Genomic DNA, 23,456 nt, shown 5'->3' on the forward strand with positions numbered 1-23,456 from the left:
ATCGCCGCCACAATGGACTTCCGGAAGGGGATGAGCAACGATGGCCATGTCCCCACTGGAAAATAAAGGTCCACTTAGAATTATATATTTCACACATAATTAATTCCATTTTAAACACAGTAATTTATGTTAATTATTATGAGGGCATTGAAGGAACATGATAATTTCAGACTGAAGCAAAGCCTCTCCTGCCTCCCTGGAAAAAAAATACCTTGCTTGCACCCCCCCCCCCACCCCTTTCCACGCATACTTGCTTGCATACCAACGTTTCGTAAGAAATAAAGTTAGAGATAAATGACAAGATACATTGTGGAAGAAGGAAGTGATACGCTTCTTATTTTCAAAGAAGACGTTATTTTTGAGGCAAATGGATATTTTATAATTATAGAAGAGTGCTTTTTTGTCTTTGGATTTAGCAACTCTTGTAGTAATGGCGAAAGGCGAAAGTCTGTAATGGAATGAATTTCGTGTAAATAGTTTTCAAAATGACCAAGCAATCCAAGTTTTCTTATTTAAATAGTGTCTGTAAAATGCTTGTGGTGTAACATCTATTGGAGGTATTTATAATTTTAATAGCTATGGTATTTCTTCCTAAAAGAAAAAAAAATCGATTTCGAAATGTTTATTCCTTTTTTCTTGTCGACTGCAAATTCTGTTTAAGACAACAGACCCATTTAAATATATCATTGGTGTATAAATGAAAAATTCCGTCTCATACATCGCATTACAAGACGCGATTTATACAAAGTAACAAGAGGTAAGCACCAAATGAATTACCGTGATCTGATGTCTTACGGTCCACCTGCCGTATACATATACTGGGAAAGAAATTTCTTCAACAGTAAACATCTTCATCTTCGGATTGCCACTGTACCTTCTTCGATAGGTTGGTCAGTGTAAGATGTATAATGATACTGTAACTAGAAGGACCTATTCTACGTCGTATAGGAAATTAATTACAAAACAATCAATGCTAAAACATTGACTGCGATTGGGTTCCAAATCGGGGAGGGCGGGAGCAAGGATAGTTTACTTTCCCTTGGGAGGTAAGGTTTGTTTATCATAGTGCGGGAACAAAAGTTGGCTTTACAAATCGCCGCCACTGAATCGAAATAATGTACAGAAGAAAAATACTCATTCCGTCGTTGGTAACACTTTACTATACCGGAGATGGATTTCTTCAAATTTACAGGACAAAGTACTTACGCAAATCATTTTCTGTAGCGTTGTTGATGTTCGGGAATGTAGTTTCGATCCATTTTAATGCGAATGCATGTGGTTTTCTAGGAAAATCTATTTCCGACGCGCTATTGCTGCTGCCGCCATTTGCTTTCTGCACGAGAGCACAATACGAGCTATTGCTGCTGCTACAACATGACGTGTCGAGGATGCGTCGTGAAGTTGTTGCCGGGTGTGGAAGATGCCGTGGAATTTGTAATTCCGATGTTGTCCGTATATGCTAAATTGAACGAAAGGAGTGCTAATGGAACCTAACCTAATAGGCCTAACCTAACCTAGAAGGCATACCTCGTCCCCGTGATGGTTCGTGGGGCTATCGTATGTAAGAAATAGACATTATTTTCGTTAGAAATCCATTATTTCACCTAAAGAAATGTTTTGCACCCCAGAATAGTACGTTAGCAATGTAAAAAATTGCTAAATAGATCATTGATAGGTGTCTCCGGTATAGTAAAGTAGTACCTTTCTTTTTATTACATAACGCTTCCCACCAATTTTTTTTACACTAATTTTTTTCAACAAGAATTAATGTTTAGAAATGTTCGAGCATACAAATACACATTAATGGAGGTACAGTAAGTTGGACGGAAAGGAGATGGAACATACCTTGTTTGTTTTTCACACAATTACTTGCCTATTTCACATTATAGTACAATATTGAAACTTAGACTCAAAGTGAATAGAAAATACACTGTGCTGGACCACCTCTAGGAGTTGTGTCATTTTGTCACTTCTGAAACAGTTGCCAGACCTTTAAATTAGTTGCCACATATACGTTGTCTGTATTTCACCAGCAGGTCTGTCTACTCCCTCGAGAAAGAAATATTTTGCATGGTGTATGAAGATTATAGGTACCAGTTTCGTAGATCAGAGACACATTAAAATCGGATATTTTGTGTTTCACATGATTCGTACTTACCAATTGTGTATTGCGGAACATAGTTCAAGGTGCCATTATGCTTTTTACATGAAAACAAACACTTTTTATACTAAAATAACGCATTTTTCTAAGTGCTACCGAACACACGTAACGATGTGATATTCCTTACTTTGCGAATGATATAGCTTCTTTTGTTTTCGAATATAAGTGTTTCCAACCTTCTTCACCGAAAAATACCTAACATCGTATTCGTTACGTGTGCAAATATTACATTATGCACGGGTAGCTGACGGATAGCCACACGAACCATTTAAGGTTAGGTTAGGCAAGCATGGGGTTGGAAACACTGACATGATTTCCAGGTCAAATAGATACCAGAATAAAAGAAAATACCTCGACTATCGGAAACCTTAGAGCAACTCATTTCCGTAAGTAGTTTCGGTAACATTATAGTATAGGGGTGACGGATTTCTTCAAATTTACAGGAGAAAGTACTTACGGAAATTATTTTCTGTAGCATTGTGGAAGTTTGTGAAAGTAGTTTTGATCCATTTTAATGCGAATACATGTTGTTTTCTGCAAAAATCTCTGTCCGACCCGCTGTTTCTGCTGCCGCCATTTGCTTTCTGCACGAGAGCACAATAGATGACGTAATCCCGTAGTCAGTGTTTCAAACTCGCCGTGTTTTCACTAGAACATGACGTGTCGAGTATTTTTTTTTTTTTTTATTTTTTTTTTTAACTATGCTTGCCTAACCTAACTTAACCTAAGCTAACCTTACGGAAAATGGTTTTTGGGGCTAACGTCAATGGTTTTTGAAGCTAACATCAATGGTTTGTAGGGCTAATGTCTGGTTTGCGAGGTATTAGCATAATTTCAAATCCGGGCACGAAAGTAGGTATTTTCCGGTGAACGAAGTTGCAACACTGCATAAATCGACAAAACACTTTCACAACGCACGATGAACCAGTACACTGTCGCCATAATGTTTGTTACAGAATCGAAATAACAAGTAACAGTAAGTACTCGTAAATGTAAGAAATAGACATTATCTTACTTAGAAATGCATTATTTCACCTTAAGAAATGTTCCGCATTCCAAAATTGTACGTTAGAAATGTAAAAAAGTGCGAAATGTATGATTTATAGGTGTCACCCCCATACTATAATAGTACCGTAGTTTCTTCTGTAAAAATGAAGAAATGTGTCTTCGATGTATGAAACTGTTACCAGATTATGTTGTTTATGAATGCTTGCAGTTTATTTTTAGCTTCCAGAAATGTGTTATTGTGAAGTAAAGTACATATGTTACCTTAGTGTGAAGTAGAACAGCCTGAAGGCTTCGCACAAATGAATATTGCACGCAACATGACATTCCATGTCATCAGCAGATGGGACATTGCGTACCAATTCATAAATGGGTAAAACTTCGACAGCATCCCAACGGATTTCTTCATTTTTACACAAGAAACTACTTACCGAAATGAGTTTCTGTAGCATTTGGAAGTTCTTGTTGGTATTTTCTTTCATTGAGAAAAAAACGATGTTGTCCGTATGTGCTAAATTGAACGAAATGAGTGCTAATGGAACCTAACCTAACATGCCTAACCTAACCTCGTAGGCATACCTCATCCTCGTGATTGTTTGTGGGTCTAACGTCAATGGTTTTTGGGGCTAACATCAATGGTTTAATAATTACTCTTTCTGTCAAAAATTGAACTTTTTTTTCGTGAAAAAATCAAAATAGCACCTTGAAAAATCTTTCGCAATGCAGAATAGGTAAGTATGAATGTTAAAAATGACGAAATAAACGAGTGAGAAGTGTTGGGACGCTATCGATGTTTTACCCATAAATGTATTATAAAATAAAGTAAATCAAACATGGAAGTCTGAAGACTTATGGAACCAAAATAGAAGTGAAATTATCATTAGGAGTGTTGGATTTATTGGTGATTATACAGAGTGTTTGAAAAGTCCCCGCACTCAAGTTTGAGATTTTTTACTTATAATGAATTGAACTTGTCAACGTAATGAATCCATACATTTGTTAACTATATCTTGAGATATACAAAAAATAATTTGTAAACTAAATGTGAGTAATACTGCAATCTCTGAGGTCGGTAACACACTGACAAGATGGCAAACCATTTTCCGCACGTTGAAATACACATAAAGAATATTGAAACTAAATTCGAAACAACCATCCAATGTGGTTTTAGCTCATGCCGGATCATCGGGAAATAAGACTTCTCCATGTCTCCACACATCTTTCATATGACAGACTCAAAATATGCTTCCAACATAGCGATTCACTGTGTGCCGGAGAAACGTGGCAACAGAACGCAACTGACTCATTTCTGGCATCTCAGTGGGTGATAACCTTTAAGATAATCTGCAGACTTCTGGCACGAAATTCCACGCGTTATCCTGTTGTGTACACAATTTGATTTCAATAGAAGCAGACAACAAAAGTTCTTTTGCTGCATTTCTGCGTATTTCCCTACATCCCAGTTGGTGATGTGCTTAAAAGGCATTGTCGACAAACTGTAATTGTTCGTCTGACACTGAGGACCGTAACAGCGGCATTGCTCTAAATATAGGATAAAATCTTTCTTCAAGATCATAACACACTCTACTGACAGGCTTGCCAACTCATCCAGATGAAAGCCTTGCTACCTTTTTTTTTTATTTAAAGTATGATTACAGGGACTTTTCAAACACACTGTAATTTTATGTCATTAGTTTTGGTGCTCATAGCAATTTTCAACGTTTTTGTTTATTTAGGGAGTGCTAAGTTTGTTGGTGTGATCTTTTGCAAATGTTATTTAGCTATATGCGTGTGCATACAACAGGTTTTTACTAATAAAAATGAAAGAAAGTATTCCTAGATGGCAGGTTTTTACTTATGCGGACCATACTTTGGGATCAAATATCTATTTTATTTGTGTTTTTTGTGAGCTGGAACCAATTTTATGTTATGTAAAACATCGAAATCTGTTAATTTAAAGAAAATTTCAACATAATTCTTGAGAGGGTACAGTAGGTTAACAGTCTCTTTCTTTTTTATTTATTTATTTATTTTATTATTATTCCTGTGGTCAACCCAAGTGTTCTTGCAAGCTGTCTTGCACGCAACTGACATTGTGGTCATAGATGCAAACAAGAGCAATGTATAAGTTCCGAACTTGCCACAGAGTTTTTTGGAATGTTTTCGCCACTCAGTACATTAATAAAAGAAACAAAGTCTGCAGTATTTTCGGGCTGCATTAGTATCATGTTTTATCTTCTACCTCACCAAAACTTTTAATCTTCTCAAATCACAGATCAAATCTGTGTAAAAGTCCTCAGTAATTTTATCACCAGAGTGACTATACATGAAGAGCAAGTCGTGGGCCACATATGACAGATATTGTTTTTCATACTTTACTGGCAACATGTATCCTTTCTAATGATGTAGAAATATATGCCATTTTATGAAAATAAAATTTTTTTTCATGCTATTAAATCCAGCATTTTTTGGAACACCCTTTGTTTCCAGAGTACAATCCTTGTTTGGAAGATGTAAAGGCAAGGAAGGGGGGGTTTGGAAATAGAAGTGCCGCCTAGTATAAAAAAAATTGCAAAACAGAGACATGAGCAGCAAGGAGCATTAAATAAGATATGCACACGCAAACTATAACATTAATGTTGTTCAAACCTACATAGATTTTATGAAAAACAACATTAAACATTATACAACAATAATCAGATTGCTCCTAAATTCATTTCAGCATGTTGGAGTCAATTTTTCTGATGGCTGCTGCATTGTGTATGTACTGGTGAACCAGTATCATTGCAAATGGTGGTCATTCTGGTTGAAAACCCCACAAATTGTGCTTATCTATGTTCATGAATGCAACCAGAAAGTTTTTAGGGGTAAGATTGATCTGCAGGAAATCATTTTGAATGCCTTAATAGATTAAAATAGAGCCAAATAATTATTTTAACCTATTTTTTTAAAAATAAAATTATTAATGTTCAACCGAGGAGAGTCTGAGCCCTATACCTGCCCCCGTTTTTTTCAGTGTGCTTATCCTAGTGTTGCATATAATTTGAATGAAAAATGGTGATTGAAATTAGGAACATTATTTAATGGTGATTGAAATTAGGAACATTATTTTGACTTGCCTTGTATAATAACAAATTTTTCAGACAAATTAACATTGTTTTTAATTTGAAATTAATTTGATCATGTCATGTGCTCTCTTATTGAGGTAGTCCCACACAAATCTCCAGTATACATATTGAAATCTTATTTTAGTTCATTCATTATTATTCATCGAAGGAAATAGTGAAATGCCAAAGAAAAACATTATTATCTGTGCTACAGTTTTTAAGATGAACAGGTGCATAACGTAAGTATTCCAATTTTCTATGCAATCAAAGTAAACCTTTCTCATTTCTACACAGAATATCAAATGTTATCCATTTACAGTAGATACTAACTTTACAAATTCTCACATTACAGCATTGTCAGGAAGAATATATAGTTCCAAGATGTCTACTCGATCTCGCGATTCTTCTCCAGAAAGTTATCATATAGGAACACTCGAGACTAAAGTAAGGAAACCAGTTCATCCACATAAGTTGATACCACGATTTCGACCAAGGGGTAGAAGTGAAGCTGAAAAGTTTCGCCAAAATATTTCCAAGGCAAAGGGAGTGTCCCACCATAAGTCTGAGCATAGCACACATAGGCATAGATCTAACTACAGTGAGGCAAGTAGTTCACGGCACCGAACAGATAATTATGAAAGAGGTGAGAATTACAGCAGCAACTATGGATATTATGCAGCTGATAGTTATCAGCAAGCAGTAGCCCCAAATACAGGAGATACTTATTCTTCAGTATATCCAGGGTACTCAGATCCTCAGTATTCTCAGTACCAACCTGCTATGTATGGAGATAACTCTTATTATACGTCGTGGCAATCTCCTTACGGCACACAGCAATATAACTTCAATGCACCTTCAAACAGCACAGTGGTTTCGGACACTGCAAGTAGTGCTATGGTGGAAGGTAAGCAAGATTTCTACTCCGTTGAAGAAAATGCTGGCACTACCGCAGATTATACTGCTGTTGAAGATACCACTACTGGTCAAGACAGTACCAGCTGGTATTCATCTAATGTAGTACTGACAAGAAGTGATGATACAAACACTGATACGACAAACAGGACGACTGCGTTGCCTAATCAGGAAGAAAGGTTAGTTGTCTATTTGAAATATTTTTCTAGCATTTATTGTCGTACCAGGTGTATAAGCTTAAATCTGCTGTTTTGTAGTCAGAAAAACACATGGTTTGTTCATAGAAAGCAACAAGAAATTTATTCAAAGTACTTGCCCTCGCGAGCTACACATTTTGCCCATCTCTCGGGCAATTTGTGGATACCACGCCAAAAAAAGTCCTTCTCTTTCGAGACAAACCACCCATCAAGCCATTTTCGGACGTCTGCATACGAATCGAAGTGCTGCTCAGCGAGGGCGTGGCCCATCGACGAAAACAGATGGTAGTCGGAAGGGGCCAGGTCTGGTGAATAGGCGGGATGGGGTAGCACCTCCCAGTTGCGTGTCTCCAAGTAGTTTTGGACCAGTCTTGACGTGTGTGATGGGGCGTTGTCGTGGAGGAAAATCAGCTTGTCATGTCTTTCTTGATAATCCGGTCTTTTGTCACACAGAGCACGGTGCAATTTGATCAGTTGTTGGTGGTAGCGGTGGGCAGTGACAGTTTCACCAGGTTTCAACAGCTCAAAGTAGACGATGCCCTGTTGATCCCACCAAACACACAGCATCGTCTTCCGGCCGAAGCGATTTGGTCTCGAGGAAGATGTTGATGGTTGGCCGGGATCAACCCACGATTTCTTGCGTTTAGGATTCTCGAAATATATCCACTTTTCATCACCAGTCACAATCCGATGCAGGAAAGACTTTCTTTTTTGTCTGGCAAGCAAGATTTCGCATGTGTTTTGGCGTCTCTCCAGCTGCCGATCGGTCAATTCATGCGGCACCCATTTTCCGATCTTTTGAACCTTTCCCATGGCACGTAGACGCATGGAAATGGCTGCTTGAGTAACACCCAATTGCTCGGCAAGCATCTTTTGCGTTTGGGTATCGTCCTCGTCCAAAAGAGCCTGCAATTGATGGTCCTCAACCTTCCTGGGCCGATTTTCACGCTTCTTGTCGCTCAGGTCAAAATTGCCGTCTTTGAACCGACGAAACCAATCCCTGCACGTTGTTTCCGATACAGCACTGTCACCATAGGCCTCCACAAGCATTTGATGCGATTCAGCAGCCGATTTCTTCAAATGGAAGCAGAAAAGCAGAGCTTCCCGCATATGCTCTTTTTCTGGCACAAAACTAGACATGCTTACCACAGGAACACTGTCTGTTGTTGTCTGCACCTGCTAACGATGTGCACTGATTTGTGTTGGCAGATGTCCAACTCATAAAAACACCAGGTATGGCGTGCTCATGGTAGCTTCATACGCTCACTAACGCCATCTATGAGCAAACAGCAGATTTAAGCTTATACACCTGGTATATTAATATCTATCGTTATTTAAACAAAATAAGCTATTCTCTTCTATGAGCAATGTATTATGACATATGTTTTATGTGCATATTGCTAGATAAGTATAATAAATACTTATGAATAGATAACTTGATTTTCATTTAAAAGACCAAACTTTCTCTGAGAGCGTCATGTATAATTACAAGTGTAACTGAAATCTGACGTTTTTGATGTAACATTTCCATAAACCCTTGAGGAAGAGGGTTGTGCTTTAGCTTGTACAAAAAAATATGAACCTGAAATGCAAATATATGTAAATTATATTTCTAGGTCATTTGTAGTTTTCTTATCCCTCATAAACATTCCCATGTTAATTACGTAAAAAAGAAAATCATTATTAATGCTTGTAATGTATTTTATTGTTTTGTCATTTACGAGACATATATTGTTACCAATACCTTTGTTCCTTTCATGTAAGGTATTGGCAGAATAGTAGTTAATTTTTATGTGCATTATGAATTGTTAAACATATTCTGTAAAAATATAATATGCAGTACAAGTTGATTTGATTAATGATCAAGCATATTTAATATAAGTGTACTTACCAAAAGCAGAAGCACACAGGAAACAATATATATGCTGTCGCCAGGAAATTCAGTTTATTCTGCACAACCAGTCTGACGTAGCCAATCATTATCCCAAGAACATTCATGTACTATAAACCTCCTTTTCTGATTGTCCATGATTGAGACACTTTTTTTCCCCTCAAGAAATATTGTTTGTACGGAAATTGCAAAGTTTTGATGCAAGTGGGAAATAATGGTGTAAAAAAATCTAAAAATTAGGGAATGTAGCATTCTTAGGAACACTATTCGACATGAAGAGATAACATATTTAGCTTTCACATCACTGTTCATTGAATTGGAAATTGCATTCTTATATATTACATAATATCAGACGTCCTCAATAAGTAGGGTGTCAGACAGGAAAAATGATATGTTTCCCATGTATTAATTAACTTCAGTCACAGTAAATTATGTTCATTATTAGAAGTTAATTGCAGGAATGTGATAACTTCAAACTGAGTGTTTTTTTGAGGGAGCGGTATTACTATGATAGAAAAATGCCTCATACCTTCCCCCCTTTGGAATAAGTAGGGCCTATCTTGCTTACCCCTCCCTGTACAACATCCTGTGCACGTCTATGTGTAATATAGTCTGTTCACAGTGGAAACTTCTTTGTTTGTAAGGGTGCAGACTGGAAATGTTTACTTTTGTTGAATCAGAACTTTTAATGCTGACTCTTCATTTAACTGTTTTCTACTACATTATTTGATTATATTTTCCATGTGATGTTTATGTAAAAAGGTTGTTCAAATATTATTATTGTACTGCTTGAAGGGAAATAATATTTTGAAGGCCAAAAAATAAAAGAAAGTAAGTGAACATTGATATTAGTAGTGCTTTTTTTCTGGGATGAAAAGTACCATGCAAGTTGGTTTGCTATTATTATAATGTTGATGTGTTATTTTTTCATCATAAGAACTACTCAAAATATTGTGTTGTATTCATAAATGATAGTACATACATGTAGTTCCACACATATTTTTTTTTTATTGTTAAAATATTATTAGTTTTATTCTCACCTATAAAAAGGTGCCAGTTTTGCATACTGTTGTGTGCCACCAGCAACAAAGTACTGCTGCTAAGTCGTCCCCAGGCTTGTAATGTTTCTTTTGTATGAGAAATGAAAAATAAAATAAAAGTTTATTTACTGTAAGTTCGGTGTTTTTGTATTGTTTCACGTTTGTGACGAAAGACATAGAACAAAGACCTTAATGAAATTAACTTTTTATGGTACATTCTCTGACATGAGCATTCTGAACTTCTAACTTCAGAAATACCTCAAATTCACCCATATGCTTTTTATTCACTGTACCACCGAAAACAAACACTTAAGAAGGTAGTCTCATTTTCACCACTTCATCTAACACAAAATTGTTCAGAAGAAAATAACATTTAATCATAAATCTCATGTTTTTAATGTTTCGAAACTTCTGTTTTCATTGGCAATTTAAACATGAACATATTACATATTGAAATAAAACAGAAGTTGAAATTTTAACATTGCTATTTTATAGTTTAATTAATGCTGTATGCATTCAGTTGGAAATTCCTGAAAAATTCGCTTTTTTGAAAGTGATTTGAATCTAATTATGACACTCTACAGCAACAGCTTTAGATCATTGAATATAGTTTTTTAAATGCGTGTGTGTGAATCAAGGTTCAATCAGACAAGTACCAAAGTTTGTGCATTCATGGAGATTTTGAATGATGCATCTAGTACCACCCATTGCAACACTGATGTGAATCCGCTGGTATATGCATATTGAATCAGTGCTCTACTGCTACTTGGAATTGTGATTTTTTACTTGTGATGTTCTGTGGAAAGAAGAAATATAAACAGTCTCCCATATGACTGTTATATCTGTTTTAGACAATAAAGACATACGTGATACCTAATGCGTAGTATGTTGAAAAGAGTTACATCTGTGAAAGGATTTGAGTGCATAAGCAAGATTTTGATTTATTCCAGAGGAAAATCACGAAGTTTCATATATGCAATTGCTCTTTAATAAATGTGTTTCTGATGTTGATAATTACAATAAGTGAGGATGTGACTGATTTGTGATGTATGGATACTGGGTGAAATTGGGATGTCAAACTTGATTCAATAGAAATCCCAAGTCAAAAGTTTGTTTGTAAAGGATGCATTGTTATAATCTTGTCAGGTTTGGTATCTTGGGTTTTTATGTTGCTTTTCTGCACTTTTTGGCAAATTGCAAAGATGAAGATGAGTGGTGATTAGGTGAAAATGATGAAAGGACACTTATATAGAACACCCACTCACAATCTGGTGTTTGAACCCATGTGGTTGGGCACTGAGCCACCTTGTTAGGTTAAATACAGCATTGTATTCTACTGTTCTGCCATGAAGAAAACATACAAGAAACCTGATGTGTTTTATTATAATGTTGTTCCCTCCTTATAAACTCCTCACAAAAAGTTTGGAATATAAGACGAAAGTGAAGAAATGGGAACAGAGACATTTATTGTAGCAAAAATGATACACCCTGTGATAGGACAAGTGCAAAAGTAGAGGACAAGTGACGATGCCAGCTTGCCAAGTTCACCAAAGCAACCAAATATAGTGAACGAAAAACAACCAAAATCAAGGGAAGGAAAAAAGGTCTTCCCTATGAACTGTGCAAAATGGCCACAGTGTGTGACACTCAATAAAGTGAGTCCCTCAATAATGTGTATGGCCTCCTCTTGCACTGTGCAGTTCCCGCACACGTTGTGGCATCCCAGAGATGAGTGCATCGATGGCATCCTGTGGGAGACGGTCCCATTCAACCTGGGCAGCCAGGATGAGGTCTGGCAGTGATTGCGGAGGCTGTGGATGACGTGAAATGGCTTGCTTCAACATCGCCCACACATGCTCAATGCAATTCATGTCCGGGGAGAGTGCTGGCCAATCCATACGACGAACGTCAGCATCCTGCAGGAAATTGGTCACTGGTGCTCCACGATGTAGACGTGCGTTATCGTCCACAAAGACAAAGTTGGCACCATACTGGTAGCGAAATGGAAGCACGAAAAGCCGTAGCACTTCATCCACATAGCGTCGAGACGTCAACCGCCCTTGCAGTGGAATGAGAGGTGTCCGTCGCCCGTACATGATACCTGCCCAAAACAAGATTCCACCACCACCAAAGGGATGGACTTCTTGCACATGCTGCTGCCTCCTGTGGCATTGGCGACGTCGCCAAACACATTGTTGTCACGTATCAGGCCGCAAACAGATCCTTGTTTCATCGGAAAATATCACATTCCGCCATTGTTGCACATCCCACCTACGATGTTCATCAGCCCATATTCGTCTGTTCCGCCGATGTTGAGGTCGCAGTGGCACACGTCTCAGCGGCCTATATGACCTTAGTTCGACACTATGCAAACGATTACGCACAGTCTGGGTCGCGATACGAACGTCGGATGCTTGCAACAAGTCCTTTTGCAACTCCCGGGCAGTCGCTGTTGGCCTTCGGCGTGCAGTCACAGTAATGTATGCATCCTGAAGGCGTGTTGTCACTCTTGGACGACGACTTCTCGGCGTGTCTGATACACTGTTCGTGTTCCTGAATCGTTTCCATGTTTTGGATACTGCTCCGTGAGTGACCCCAACCACACGTGCAACCTCCGCCTGTGTACGCCCTTGTTGCAACAATGTCACAATCCTGGTGTGATCAAACTGCGTTATCACCATCGTTAACGCCAGATATCCATTTAACGCTTGCACTGCTTCGAAGACACTGGATTTGACATGCTGCGTGACGGCCAGGTAAACTCGGCCGGTACTGATAGGTTGTACCACATTGTAGATGGCGCTAGCTGTTGCCCGGATATGCACGTACATCACATGGTGTTCTGCCTACATTCTTTTCTCATGTTTCCAACTACATTCCACCCGCACTGCGCCCTGCCCATGTCCTGTCTCCCCGACAAATGGAATATTCCAGACTTTTTGTGAGGAGTTTATATATGAATAACCGCCTCTCTGCCAGTACGAAATATCCAAGTATATTTATAACATACAAATATAATAAATTTTTATAACATTATTATTGGCATGTTGAAAACTATATTACATTCCTGTTAAATACAAGGTGCATTCAATAAATAACCGGAAATGTAGTATAAAAAATCTAAAATACAACTGTGATTGTTATATGTTTGTTATTTTGTGAAGGCATCTGTAAGCTATTCATAGTTGGGGTTGGCACACCTGGTTCGTGCACAGAATGCTGGGAACCAGTTACACAAGATGTCGGCACCCTAACAGGAGTCCTCCAAGCGGGAGCAGCAAAATGTCGTGAAATTTTTATTGAGTGAAGGCATGAAACTGATAGAAATTCATTGCTGCATGACAGTTCAGTACGGTGACAACTGTATGAGTCGATCACAAGTGTATGAGTGGACCGAGAAGTTCAAACCAGTGTTATTCTCCACGTCCAGGTTGCTCTGTCACTGCAGTCATGGAAAGCAACATTCCTCAAGTGGAGGACTTGATACGGGAGATGATTTGCCTCTCTTTCCCCACCATTACTTCATACATACAATGCCCAAGGTCATAATGTAAACAGTACCACCTTCTCCAACCTTTTGCGTGAATAACTGAAACCAGCAATTCTTCAGAGACGATGTGTCTAGTGTCCACTGGTGTGCTTTTGCTCCATGACAATGTGAGACCACACACTCCCAATGTCAAATTGTCTACCATCGAGGACCTAAAGTTTGAGTGCTTACCCCCACCCTCCATATTCACCCAATCTTGCACCTTCCGATTTCCACCCCTTTGTCCCACTGAAAGATGCACCAAGTGGATCGATGTTCCAGAATGACGACGAAGTCCAGTCACAGATGCATGATTGGTTACGCATGCGTCCAAAATATTATTTTTCCTGTGGAATCAGTGCCCTTATCAAGCTCTGGCGTAGGTGCATTGAACTAGGAGGGGGGACTATATTGAAACATAGTACTGTAGTTCTTTTGGCGCTTGTAATAAATATAATGCTACCACATATTTCCAGTTATATATTGAATGAGCCTTGTATATTGGAATCAGTGAAATATCAGCATTTTGCAATATGCAAATGTCTTGTTTCCCACATCGCTAGTGTGAGGTATTTTCTGCAAGTTTTTATTTGTTAATAGCTTTGAAATTCACTTCCCTCAATTAATATTAGAGCAAATTTGAAGTTGTTTGTATATTTTTGAAAATATGAAAGCTGTTGAACCTAGTGTGCATGTGAATAATTTTGGTGTTATTACAGCTGAAAAAATTTGGATTAATTTAGTAATTTCTTGAAAATATATGGTTTAAAATCATTGACAATGTAGATTATTGTAAAATATATTTGTTTTCATTGAAGTTACATACACAAATTTAAAATTTAATTAAGTGCATGTGTATATATTGAATTCCACAACTGTTATTCATATTGCAAAAGAGAAGTGGGAAATCACAACAACAGTAGTAATATTATCAGGTTTTATTAAATCTGAGGTATCTGGACTTGTGTGTGTGTGTGATATTTCTTTTTTGGTGGGGGAGGGGTAAGTCGCATTCTCTCCGTTGAAAATTCAGATAATTTACATATATGTGGCATTCCATTGTCATGGGTGGGACACGCAAACTACATTTTTGATATTAAAGTAACCATTCTACTGATAGTTAAACAACATTTTTCTTAGTTTCTGTGGAATGAAATATGAAACAACACTGTTGATGAAACATAACTATCCTTAAAATACTTCCCCAGATTCGTAGCTATAAGTTAACAATTTTGTGTCGGGTGGGACAAACGAAACACTGCCTCTTCACTTAGTAAGACATTCATTTTCATATGAATTACATGATGAAAAATGAGTTATTTTAGACAGAGAGAGAAGCTAATTGACCTTTTAATATTCTAGTGGAGTTGAGGGGGAAATGTAACGGATAATGGAGAAATTAATTCTTTTTTGGCATCGTGAATGGGACACAATACAGACACAAGTAAATCAAAAAAGTTAAATTAAACTAACATGTAAAATACGTTGTACCTTCTAACTTAATTATGTGTATATATAAATGTACATTAACCTTTTAAAATTGAACTACTTTAAATTGTTGCAATATCAATGGGAATGTTCAAGTGTGTTGGTATTGGTTGAAAGTGGCACTAGCCCAGTCCTACTACATACATAATTTAAGCTACTGTCTATTTGAATTTGACAAACAAGTCTGCATTTGTATCACCCACGCAAGAGTATATTTCTAACTGGGTATTATGCTTAAGAAATACAGTGCGGAAATTCATTTCCATATTGAACTTTTGTGAATTAATATTTCTAGTAAATTGAATGGCACAAATGTATTTATAGCAAATCCATGTTTTTGTTAATTTTGGTTAGGAGTGAATTATGATTCATGTGTTTAAAAAATACAACAAATAAGCTTGTCACGTATTTTATTCTTAACTCTACCTTTATTAGTCATTTCAATACTTTTGGCTTTCCTTCCACATTATTATGGGAAGTTTAAAAAAGAAGTTCGTAGAGAGTTGTGTGAAACTGTTATTATGTTTTGTTACTATCCTTTCCTTTTATTATAAGGAAAGTGAAGAATGTTTTTTTATCCTAATTACCTGATTTATTTATGTTAAGACTAATATACTGTGTGTCCCAAAATTATTATCGGGGTTTCATAGTCGTTTAATTTCCCTTATGTGTGGGGTACAAGACAAAGCTTATATGAGAGTAAACAACAACTCAACAAGTTTACAATAGTATAAACGTTCAATGTGAGTACAATGCTTCTCGACACTTTCGTTCGACACACTTGGACATCCAGAACTCTTGCCTTTGCAGACATATCCAGTTGTTGGAAGCTTATTAAACCATCGACGAATGTTGTTATCAGATGAACTGAAACAGCAGAACCACACACCGCAAATTCAATGACACAAAAGAACTTCTGCACGGGAGTTGCCATCTTGTAACACACCTATGCTGCTGTAACTGATGGCAAATAAATGATAAGCTCTCAAGGTAACAAATTTCCACGGCTGTTCCTATCGTACATGTATGATATAAACATTAAACTTCGTTCGTTGCAATATACTAACTACTTGAAACCCCGATAATCATTGAGGGATATGCTGCATATTTGTGTGCAGAAAGTTACCACAAGTATCAAACATAGTCAGGTTCTTAACATCAAAGTGGTCACATTGTTTCTTTTAAACCAACAGTCAAAGTTAGAAGCAAAACTCGTTAATTTACTGGTTTGTTAAACAAGTTGAAAGAATTATGCTATCTGAAGAATGTTTGTTTCTGGCATCATTTCAACTCTTATGCTAGCTGAAGAATGTTTGTTTCTGGCATCATTTCAACCCTTATGCTATCTGAAGAATTTTGTATCTGGCATCATTTCAACCCTTATATGGAGCTTCTCTCAGGCCAAATGAAATTAATAATGGTTACAATGTAAATAAACAGTGGTTTTTATGAAACAATGAGTACAGCAAAGTGCTACATAAAAATCACACATTCATTTTTAAAGTGTTTTTATTCTAGTACCCAGAACTTTTCTTCATGGCCCTCAATCAATATTTCCAACATTTTCAGTCGGCATTTCACTTCATTCTCTACAACAATAAAGAGATTACAAAACGTAACTTGTATGTGTATATATATTATGACTGAGTTGAAACTTTCCGAATTCACAGTCTGCCAAAATGCACTTTTGCAGATTATAAATGTTTTGTGCATAATTTTGCAACAACATTCTTTCAGGGTGAAATTTATATGGTCATTAAATGATTATCTCACATGAAATTATGAATATTTTATAAGGAAACACTGTTAGATTGATATGGTATAGTTCCAATTGAAAACTTTCATATTAAAATTTATAAATAAAAGAATTGTTAAAATTTTCCAAGTATTATCATCAGTACAAAATATTATCTGCTCTTTAATATATATATTGTTATTAACCAAAATCAAATCAAATATATGTATTTATTAGGGATTAGGTGAACTTAATCAGCACACTATCTGCATTGTTGTATAAAGTGGGTAAAATATGGATGAGTAAATTGCTGTTTTACTAATTTTTCCGCAAGAGTATGCAAAATTCTGTATTTTTAAAATTAAAATTATTTTTACAAAGCTAAAATTATAATTCATGCTCCCTAATTTTGTAAAGTAAATTTCTAAATACTCATACTCAATTCATCTCATTTTTCTGAGGCTATACCTATTTTGCTTATTTTCTTACATACATTAATTAAGGAGGTGATTATGGTAAATCGTTTAGATGCTTCTTGCAACATTTCCTTTTTTTTTATATCAGATTGACAGAATATGAGCAAATTTTATGAGTCCCTAATATAATGGGAAAATTTTTAACTCTCATTCAAAAGTAATAAATATAAGCCCTTCATGTCATTTACCAAGGATCCAGTAAGTACAAGCTTCATGATGTTTTTGACCAAAGCTTCAGTGGTAATATCCCTATCATAATTTGAACTGAATTAAGGTGGCTATTAGCAAATCGGTCAATATTAAAGTTTCACTCCTCTTTGAATTTTGTTGTTATTATGCACATTAATTTGTGTGTTTGTGTGTATTAGTATGTTTGCAAGCGTCTGCATGCAAGAGAGAGAAATTCTGTTTTTCCATACTTATATATATTTTTTCTATTTAGCTCCCTGGGAAAGCTAGAACAAAGTTCTGCAGTGCAGGATGACCCAAAATGGTATCAAATTACGGTATGTAGATTTTACATTTTACATATAAATATACAAGGGGGAAGATTTAAAATGAGAGATGATACAATACATGCTAAACACACTTAGATATATCTCTCTCTCTCAGAGAGAGACAGACAGACAGGGAGAGAGAAAGACCCCCCTGCAAAATCACTTCGGACCTCGTAACAAAAGCCAAAATATACAGAAAATTCATGTGAAAAGCTACTATTAAGCTATTAGATACAGCAAAAAATGCATACATTAGTACGGTGTCATGTTGCGTTTACTTTTGAGAACCATTTGGATGCGCTTGGGCATGGAATCGTGAAGACTTCCGAAGTAATTTAAATCTATGTCAATGCACCACGTTTTCTTCAGTTCTGTTTGGAGGGTCTGTAGGTTCTGAATCATCTTCTTTCTCAGGAATTGCTTCATAAGATGCCAACAATTTTCAATTGGGTTGAGATTGGGGCTATTCCCAGGCCACTCTAACATCTTTCTCTGTTGTTCCTCAAGCCATTTCCTTACCTTCTTAACCATGTGACAAGGAGCATTATCATGCATGAAAAGATCACACTCGTGGTTCTGAAGCATATCCACTAAATGGTCCTTAAGAACGTTGATATATCGGTCTGTGTTTATCGTCACATTTTGTGGTAAGAAATATAAACCTGCCCTACCCTTCTCACCTGAAAAACACCCCCACACCGTTACAGATTGGGAGTGCCTAACGGTAGGAACCATATACTTTGGGTCATATTGATCTGAAGATGATGGATGTCGAACCTTAGCAGCTCCCATTCGGAACAGTTGGAATGAGCTTTCATCAGAAAACACGACTTTCCTCCACTGTGCTGGTGTCCATGTGCATATTTCTTTGCAAAAGCAAGGTGGTCTTTCTTCGTGCGGGCAGTGAGTAGTGGCTTCTTAGCAGTAGTATGACACAGCAAATCTAAGTCTTTCTGTAAATGGTGCTGGATCGTGCGAACACTAACGTTTTCCAGCACACTTGGGTGCATTTCCTTTAAGTTCTGACGCTGTCAGTCGAGGTTTTTCTTTATTTCTCTCATTAGGAGAGCATCTGTAGATTTGGTTGTTTTTCTTTGCCTCCCACCATGGAATTTGTGCTTTGGAATGACAGTTGGAGGCAGTCCTATGGCGGCTGCCAGTACCTTCATTATGGTTGATTTTGCACAACCTGTTTGTTTACATATCGTCTTTATCGGGACGTTTTCACTTCACCATGCAATAATGCTGGCTTTTTCCACACTACTACAGTACTTTCCCGGCATATCACAAATACACCTGTATAGTAGTCAAATATCCAACACAAATACAGTAGGAAAATACTCTTTAATTTCATATATGGTTCATATTTGTAATGTGTATAGCATAGAAAATATACAAGTTTAAAACTCCGATATTCATTTGTGTACACTCTGTATATAAGGCATAGAATGAGAAAGAATGCCAGAAGGGCGGATAAACAAAAATGGCGTAGGAGACAGTAAACACTTACCACGATTGAAGAAAAGTTTGATATTTTACTGTTCACTGTCTCCTATGCCATTTATATATATATATATTTTTTCAGAAAATAAGGGAACTGGCTTTGTTGAAAATATTACACTTCAAATTTTAAAATTCAGTTACATTCTGTGTAGTTCAAATTCTCATCATACACTATGTAGTTGATAGGCAATAATTATCAGATAATAAGCAAGTGTGCCAGATTATCATAAAATTGCCAACAATGTTATTAATCTGTATTTATATAAATAATCTGAATGCACAATTCTGCCATTTTGTAATAGTTGTTACGAATATGAAAGCAGAATATGTGTTCCTGTTGTTTATAAAATACATTTCTTAATTACATATTTTTGTGTTGAAACCTGTCTTAATTTTAAAATGATAACTTACTAGAAGTTCATTTTAGAAAATGTAAGATACTTAAGTTTTTGTGTGTGTATGTGTGAAGTTGGAATAATTGAGAATGTGAATATCATTCCAGATACAGAATGGACTGTATGCAAACAAAGAAGAAATATTGTCTTCATTGCAAGAAGCTATATCCCCAACAGTCTTCAAACCAGTTGCAGTAAGTAATTATTTCCATTTTATTTATCCGGGGCTCACCCAGCCTCAAATCAATGTGTACCTGGGGAATCTCTGGGTGGCTGGAATGTGGTGTTGATCACATCACCTCCAAAATAGCGGAGATTGAGAATGTGCAGGGTCCTACCCTCACATCCGCTAAATGTGCATTCATGGCATGGTGCTACATCCACAGAGAACTTCATCTTAATTATCTCTAGGAGCTCAAGAACAAAATTATATTTTTATCTAGTACAGGAATAGTTTCTTACATTTTTTTTTGCAAGCAACTTCAAATGAGATAACATCTGCATGTGTGGTTATGTTTTTAGGGATGCTAATCAACTGATAAATCATTTTATCTTTGCCCTTGTAATGTATCCAATATTTCTAAACAAAATCTGTAACTTACTTTTAGAATTTTCTCATTTCATTTTTATTATGAATATACAATAATAAATTGATTTTGATTAATTTCTACATACTTTTTATGAGGCCCTATTACAGTCATTGGGGCACATTTATTTAATGAGAAAAATATATAGTAGTAGTTCTTGTGCTACCTGAAATGTTTAAAATTTTTTGATGGATATTTAAACTGTCAATTATTACCTGTAAGTTTTGTATTGACGAAACACATGCAAACTTTGGCCAAAAGTGCAGGGTCTCGAAGAAGCTCATTTATTTTAATCTGAAGCTGTTGATTTCCATTATGTTTTAGCGGATAATGGGAAAAGGAATGACATGTGATGAAAATGTGAGAAAAACATTGCATAGAAGGCAAGATTCTTAATGAAAAATGAAAGAATAAAGGTGGGAAATTGGGTCAAAACTAGCGCAACAATTGCAGACGATGCTCAATTAGTGTTGGCACTGGCATATGCAGCAGGAAGCTGATAGGACTACAGTCCATCTCGAACTGTTGAGAAAATATTTTTTTTCTTCCAAATGAAAGCAGTAAAATAAAAAAACTGGGTAGGAACTGAAGTGGTAAATGCAAACTCCCCTCGATTTTTAAACAACTTTTAAAAATAAGGTTAAGAATATGAATTGTAGCTCAGCTGGCAATGTGATTCAAACTAGGGATGGCCAGATCCGGATCCTGGCGGATCCGAAATCCGGATCCGGTTGGTTCCGGATCCTAGGGATCCGGATCCCAAAATTTTTCGGATCCGGAATTTTCAGATCCGGATCCGTGGATCTGGAATTTTCAGATCCGGATCCGGATCCAGAACTTTCGGATCCGGATCCAAAACTTTCGGATCCGGATCCGGTACTTTCAGATCCGGATCCGGTACTTTCAGATCCGGATCCGGTACTTTTGGATCCTGATCCGGAATTTTCGGATCCGGATCCGTTTTGCCATCCCACATGCACTTCTTTGGAAAGTAAGAATGTGCTTATAACATATTGTTACCTGCTAATATACATATATATATATAATATACATACACACACATATATATATATATAGTGTGTGTGCGCGCGTGCGCGATTTGTAATTAATTAATACACTTACAAGGGAGGTCTAAGTCTCCCCCTCCGATTTCCATGAAACTTGCAGGGCCCAAATGAAGAAATACGTATTTTCTTGTTTCGGCAAAAAAATTGTTCTAGGGGGCAACCATCTCTCAAATGTCAAGATGAGGACAAATTGAAGTGGGGATCTGACCCCTGTGTTCCCCTCCGATTTCCATGAAACTTGCAGGGCCCAAATGAAGAAATACGTGTCTTCTTGTTTCGGCAAAAAAATTGTTCAAGGGGGCAACCACCTCTCAAATGTCAAGATGAGGACAAATTGAAGTGGGGATCTGACCCCTGTGTTCCCCTCCGATTTCCATGAAACTTGCAGGGCCCAAATGAAGAAATACGTGTTTTCTTGTTTCGGCAAAAAAATTGTTCAAGGGGGCAACCACCTCTCAAATGTCAAGATGAGGACAAATTGAAGTGGGGATCTGACCCCTGTGTTCCCCTCCGATTTCCATGAAACTTGCAGGGCCCAAATGAAGAAATACGTGTTTTCTTGTTTCGGCAAAAAATTGTTCTAGGGGGCAACCTCCTCTCAAATGTCAAGATGAGGACAAATTGAAGTGGGGATCTGACCCCTGTGTTCCCCTCCGATTTCCATGAAACTTGCAGGGCCCAAATGAAGAAATACGTGTTTTCTTGTTTCGGCAAAAAAATTGTTCTATGGGGCAACCTCCTCTCAAATGTCAAGATGAGGACAAATTGAAGTGGGGATCTGACCCCTGTGTTCCCCTCCGATTTCCATGAAACTTGCAGGGCCCAAATGAAGAAATACGTATTTTCTTGTTTCGGCAAAAAAATTGTTCTGGGGGGCAACCTCCTCTCAAATGTGTATAGAAGGGCCCAAATGAAGAATTACCTTTTTTTTTGTTTCAGCTAAAAACTGTTTTAGGGGGCAAAATCCCCTCAAATGTCAAGATGAGGACAAATTGAAGTAAGGATCTGACCCCTGTGTCCCCCTCCGATTTTCATGAAACTTGGCAGGTGTATAGAGGGGCCCAAAGGAATAAATACGTGTTTTTTTTGTTTCGGCAAAAAAACTGTTTTAGGGGGCAAAACCCGCCTCAAATGTCACGATGAGGACAAATTGACGTGAGCATCATCTGACCCCTGTGTCCCCCTCCGATTCTCATGAAATTTGATAGGTGTATAGAGAGGCCGTATGCCCCTTGTTTCTTCCTATGCCATATTTACGTGGTTTCGGGGTCAGATCCCCACTTCAATTTCTCCTCATCTTGACATTTGAGGGGGGGTGATGAAAACACATAAATGTGAGACATTCCATTCCAGGATGAAACCTTTAACACACATAACAAGATAGAAATGTTATACAAAAATTATACAATTGTTCTACAGTTACAGTTCTACAAATTAAAATAAAAAAGTTCTGGATCTGGATTTCGGATCCGCTAGGATCCGGATCTGGCCATCCCTACTATACACCTGCCACGTTTCATGGAAATCGGAGGGGAACACAGGGGTCAGATCCCCACTTCAATTTGTCCTCATCTTGACATTTGAGAGGAGGTTGCCCCCTAGAACAACTTTTTGCCGAAACAAAAAAACACGTATTTCTTCATTTGGGCCCGTTTATACACACACCTGCCAAGTTTCATGGAAATCGGAGGGGGACACAGGGGTCAGATCCCCACTTCAATTTGTTCTCATCTTGACAATTGAGTGGGTTTCACCCTGTAAAACAGTTTTTTTTAGCTGAAACAAAAAAAAACACGTATTTCTTCCTTTGGTCCCCACTGTACACCTGCCAAGTTTCATGGAAATCGGAGGGGGACACATAAGTCA

The 23,456-nt window shown here is 37.2% G+C and overlaps 1 protein-coding gene across 1 annotated transcript in view; it reads left to right on the forward strand.

The window, feature by feature from the left end:
- Nucleotides 1-437: 437 nt before the first annotated feature.
- LOC145980781 (nuclear RNA export factor 2-like) overlaps nucleotides 438-23,456 on the forward strand; it is a 76,759-nt gene continuing 53,740 nt past the window's right edge. Inside the window, exons 1-4 of the mRNA XM_083113858.1 lie at nucleotides 438-557; nucleotides 6,626-7,364; nucleotides 17,984-18,047; nucleotides 20,044-20,130. Of these exons, the coding sequence (XP_082969984.1) occupies nucleotides 6,655-7,364; nucleotides 17,984-18,047; nucleotides 20,044-20,130 (861 nt within the window). The 5' untranslated portion in view covers nucleotides 438-557; nucleotides 6,626-6,654. The remainder of the gene's footprint in view (nucleotides 558-6,625; nucleotides 7,365-17,983; nucleotides 18,048-20,043; nucleotides 20,131-23,456) is intronic.

Source organism: Lepisma saccharinum, chromosome 28, assembly GCF_977018435.1.
Source record: "Lepisma saccharinum chromosome 28, izLepSacc3.1, whole genome shotgun sequence".
In the NCBI taxonomy this organism is placed as follows: Eukaryota; Metazoa; Arthropoda; class Insecta; order Zygentoma; family Lepismatidae; genus Lepisma; species Lepisma saccharinum.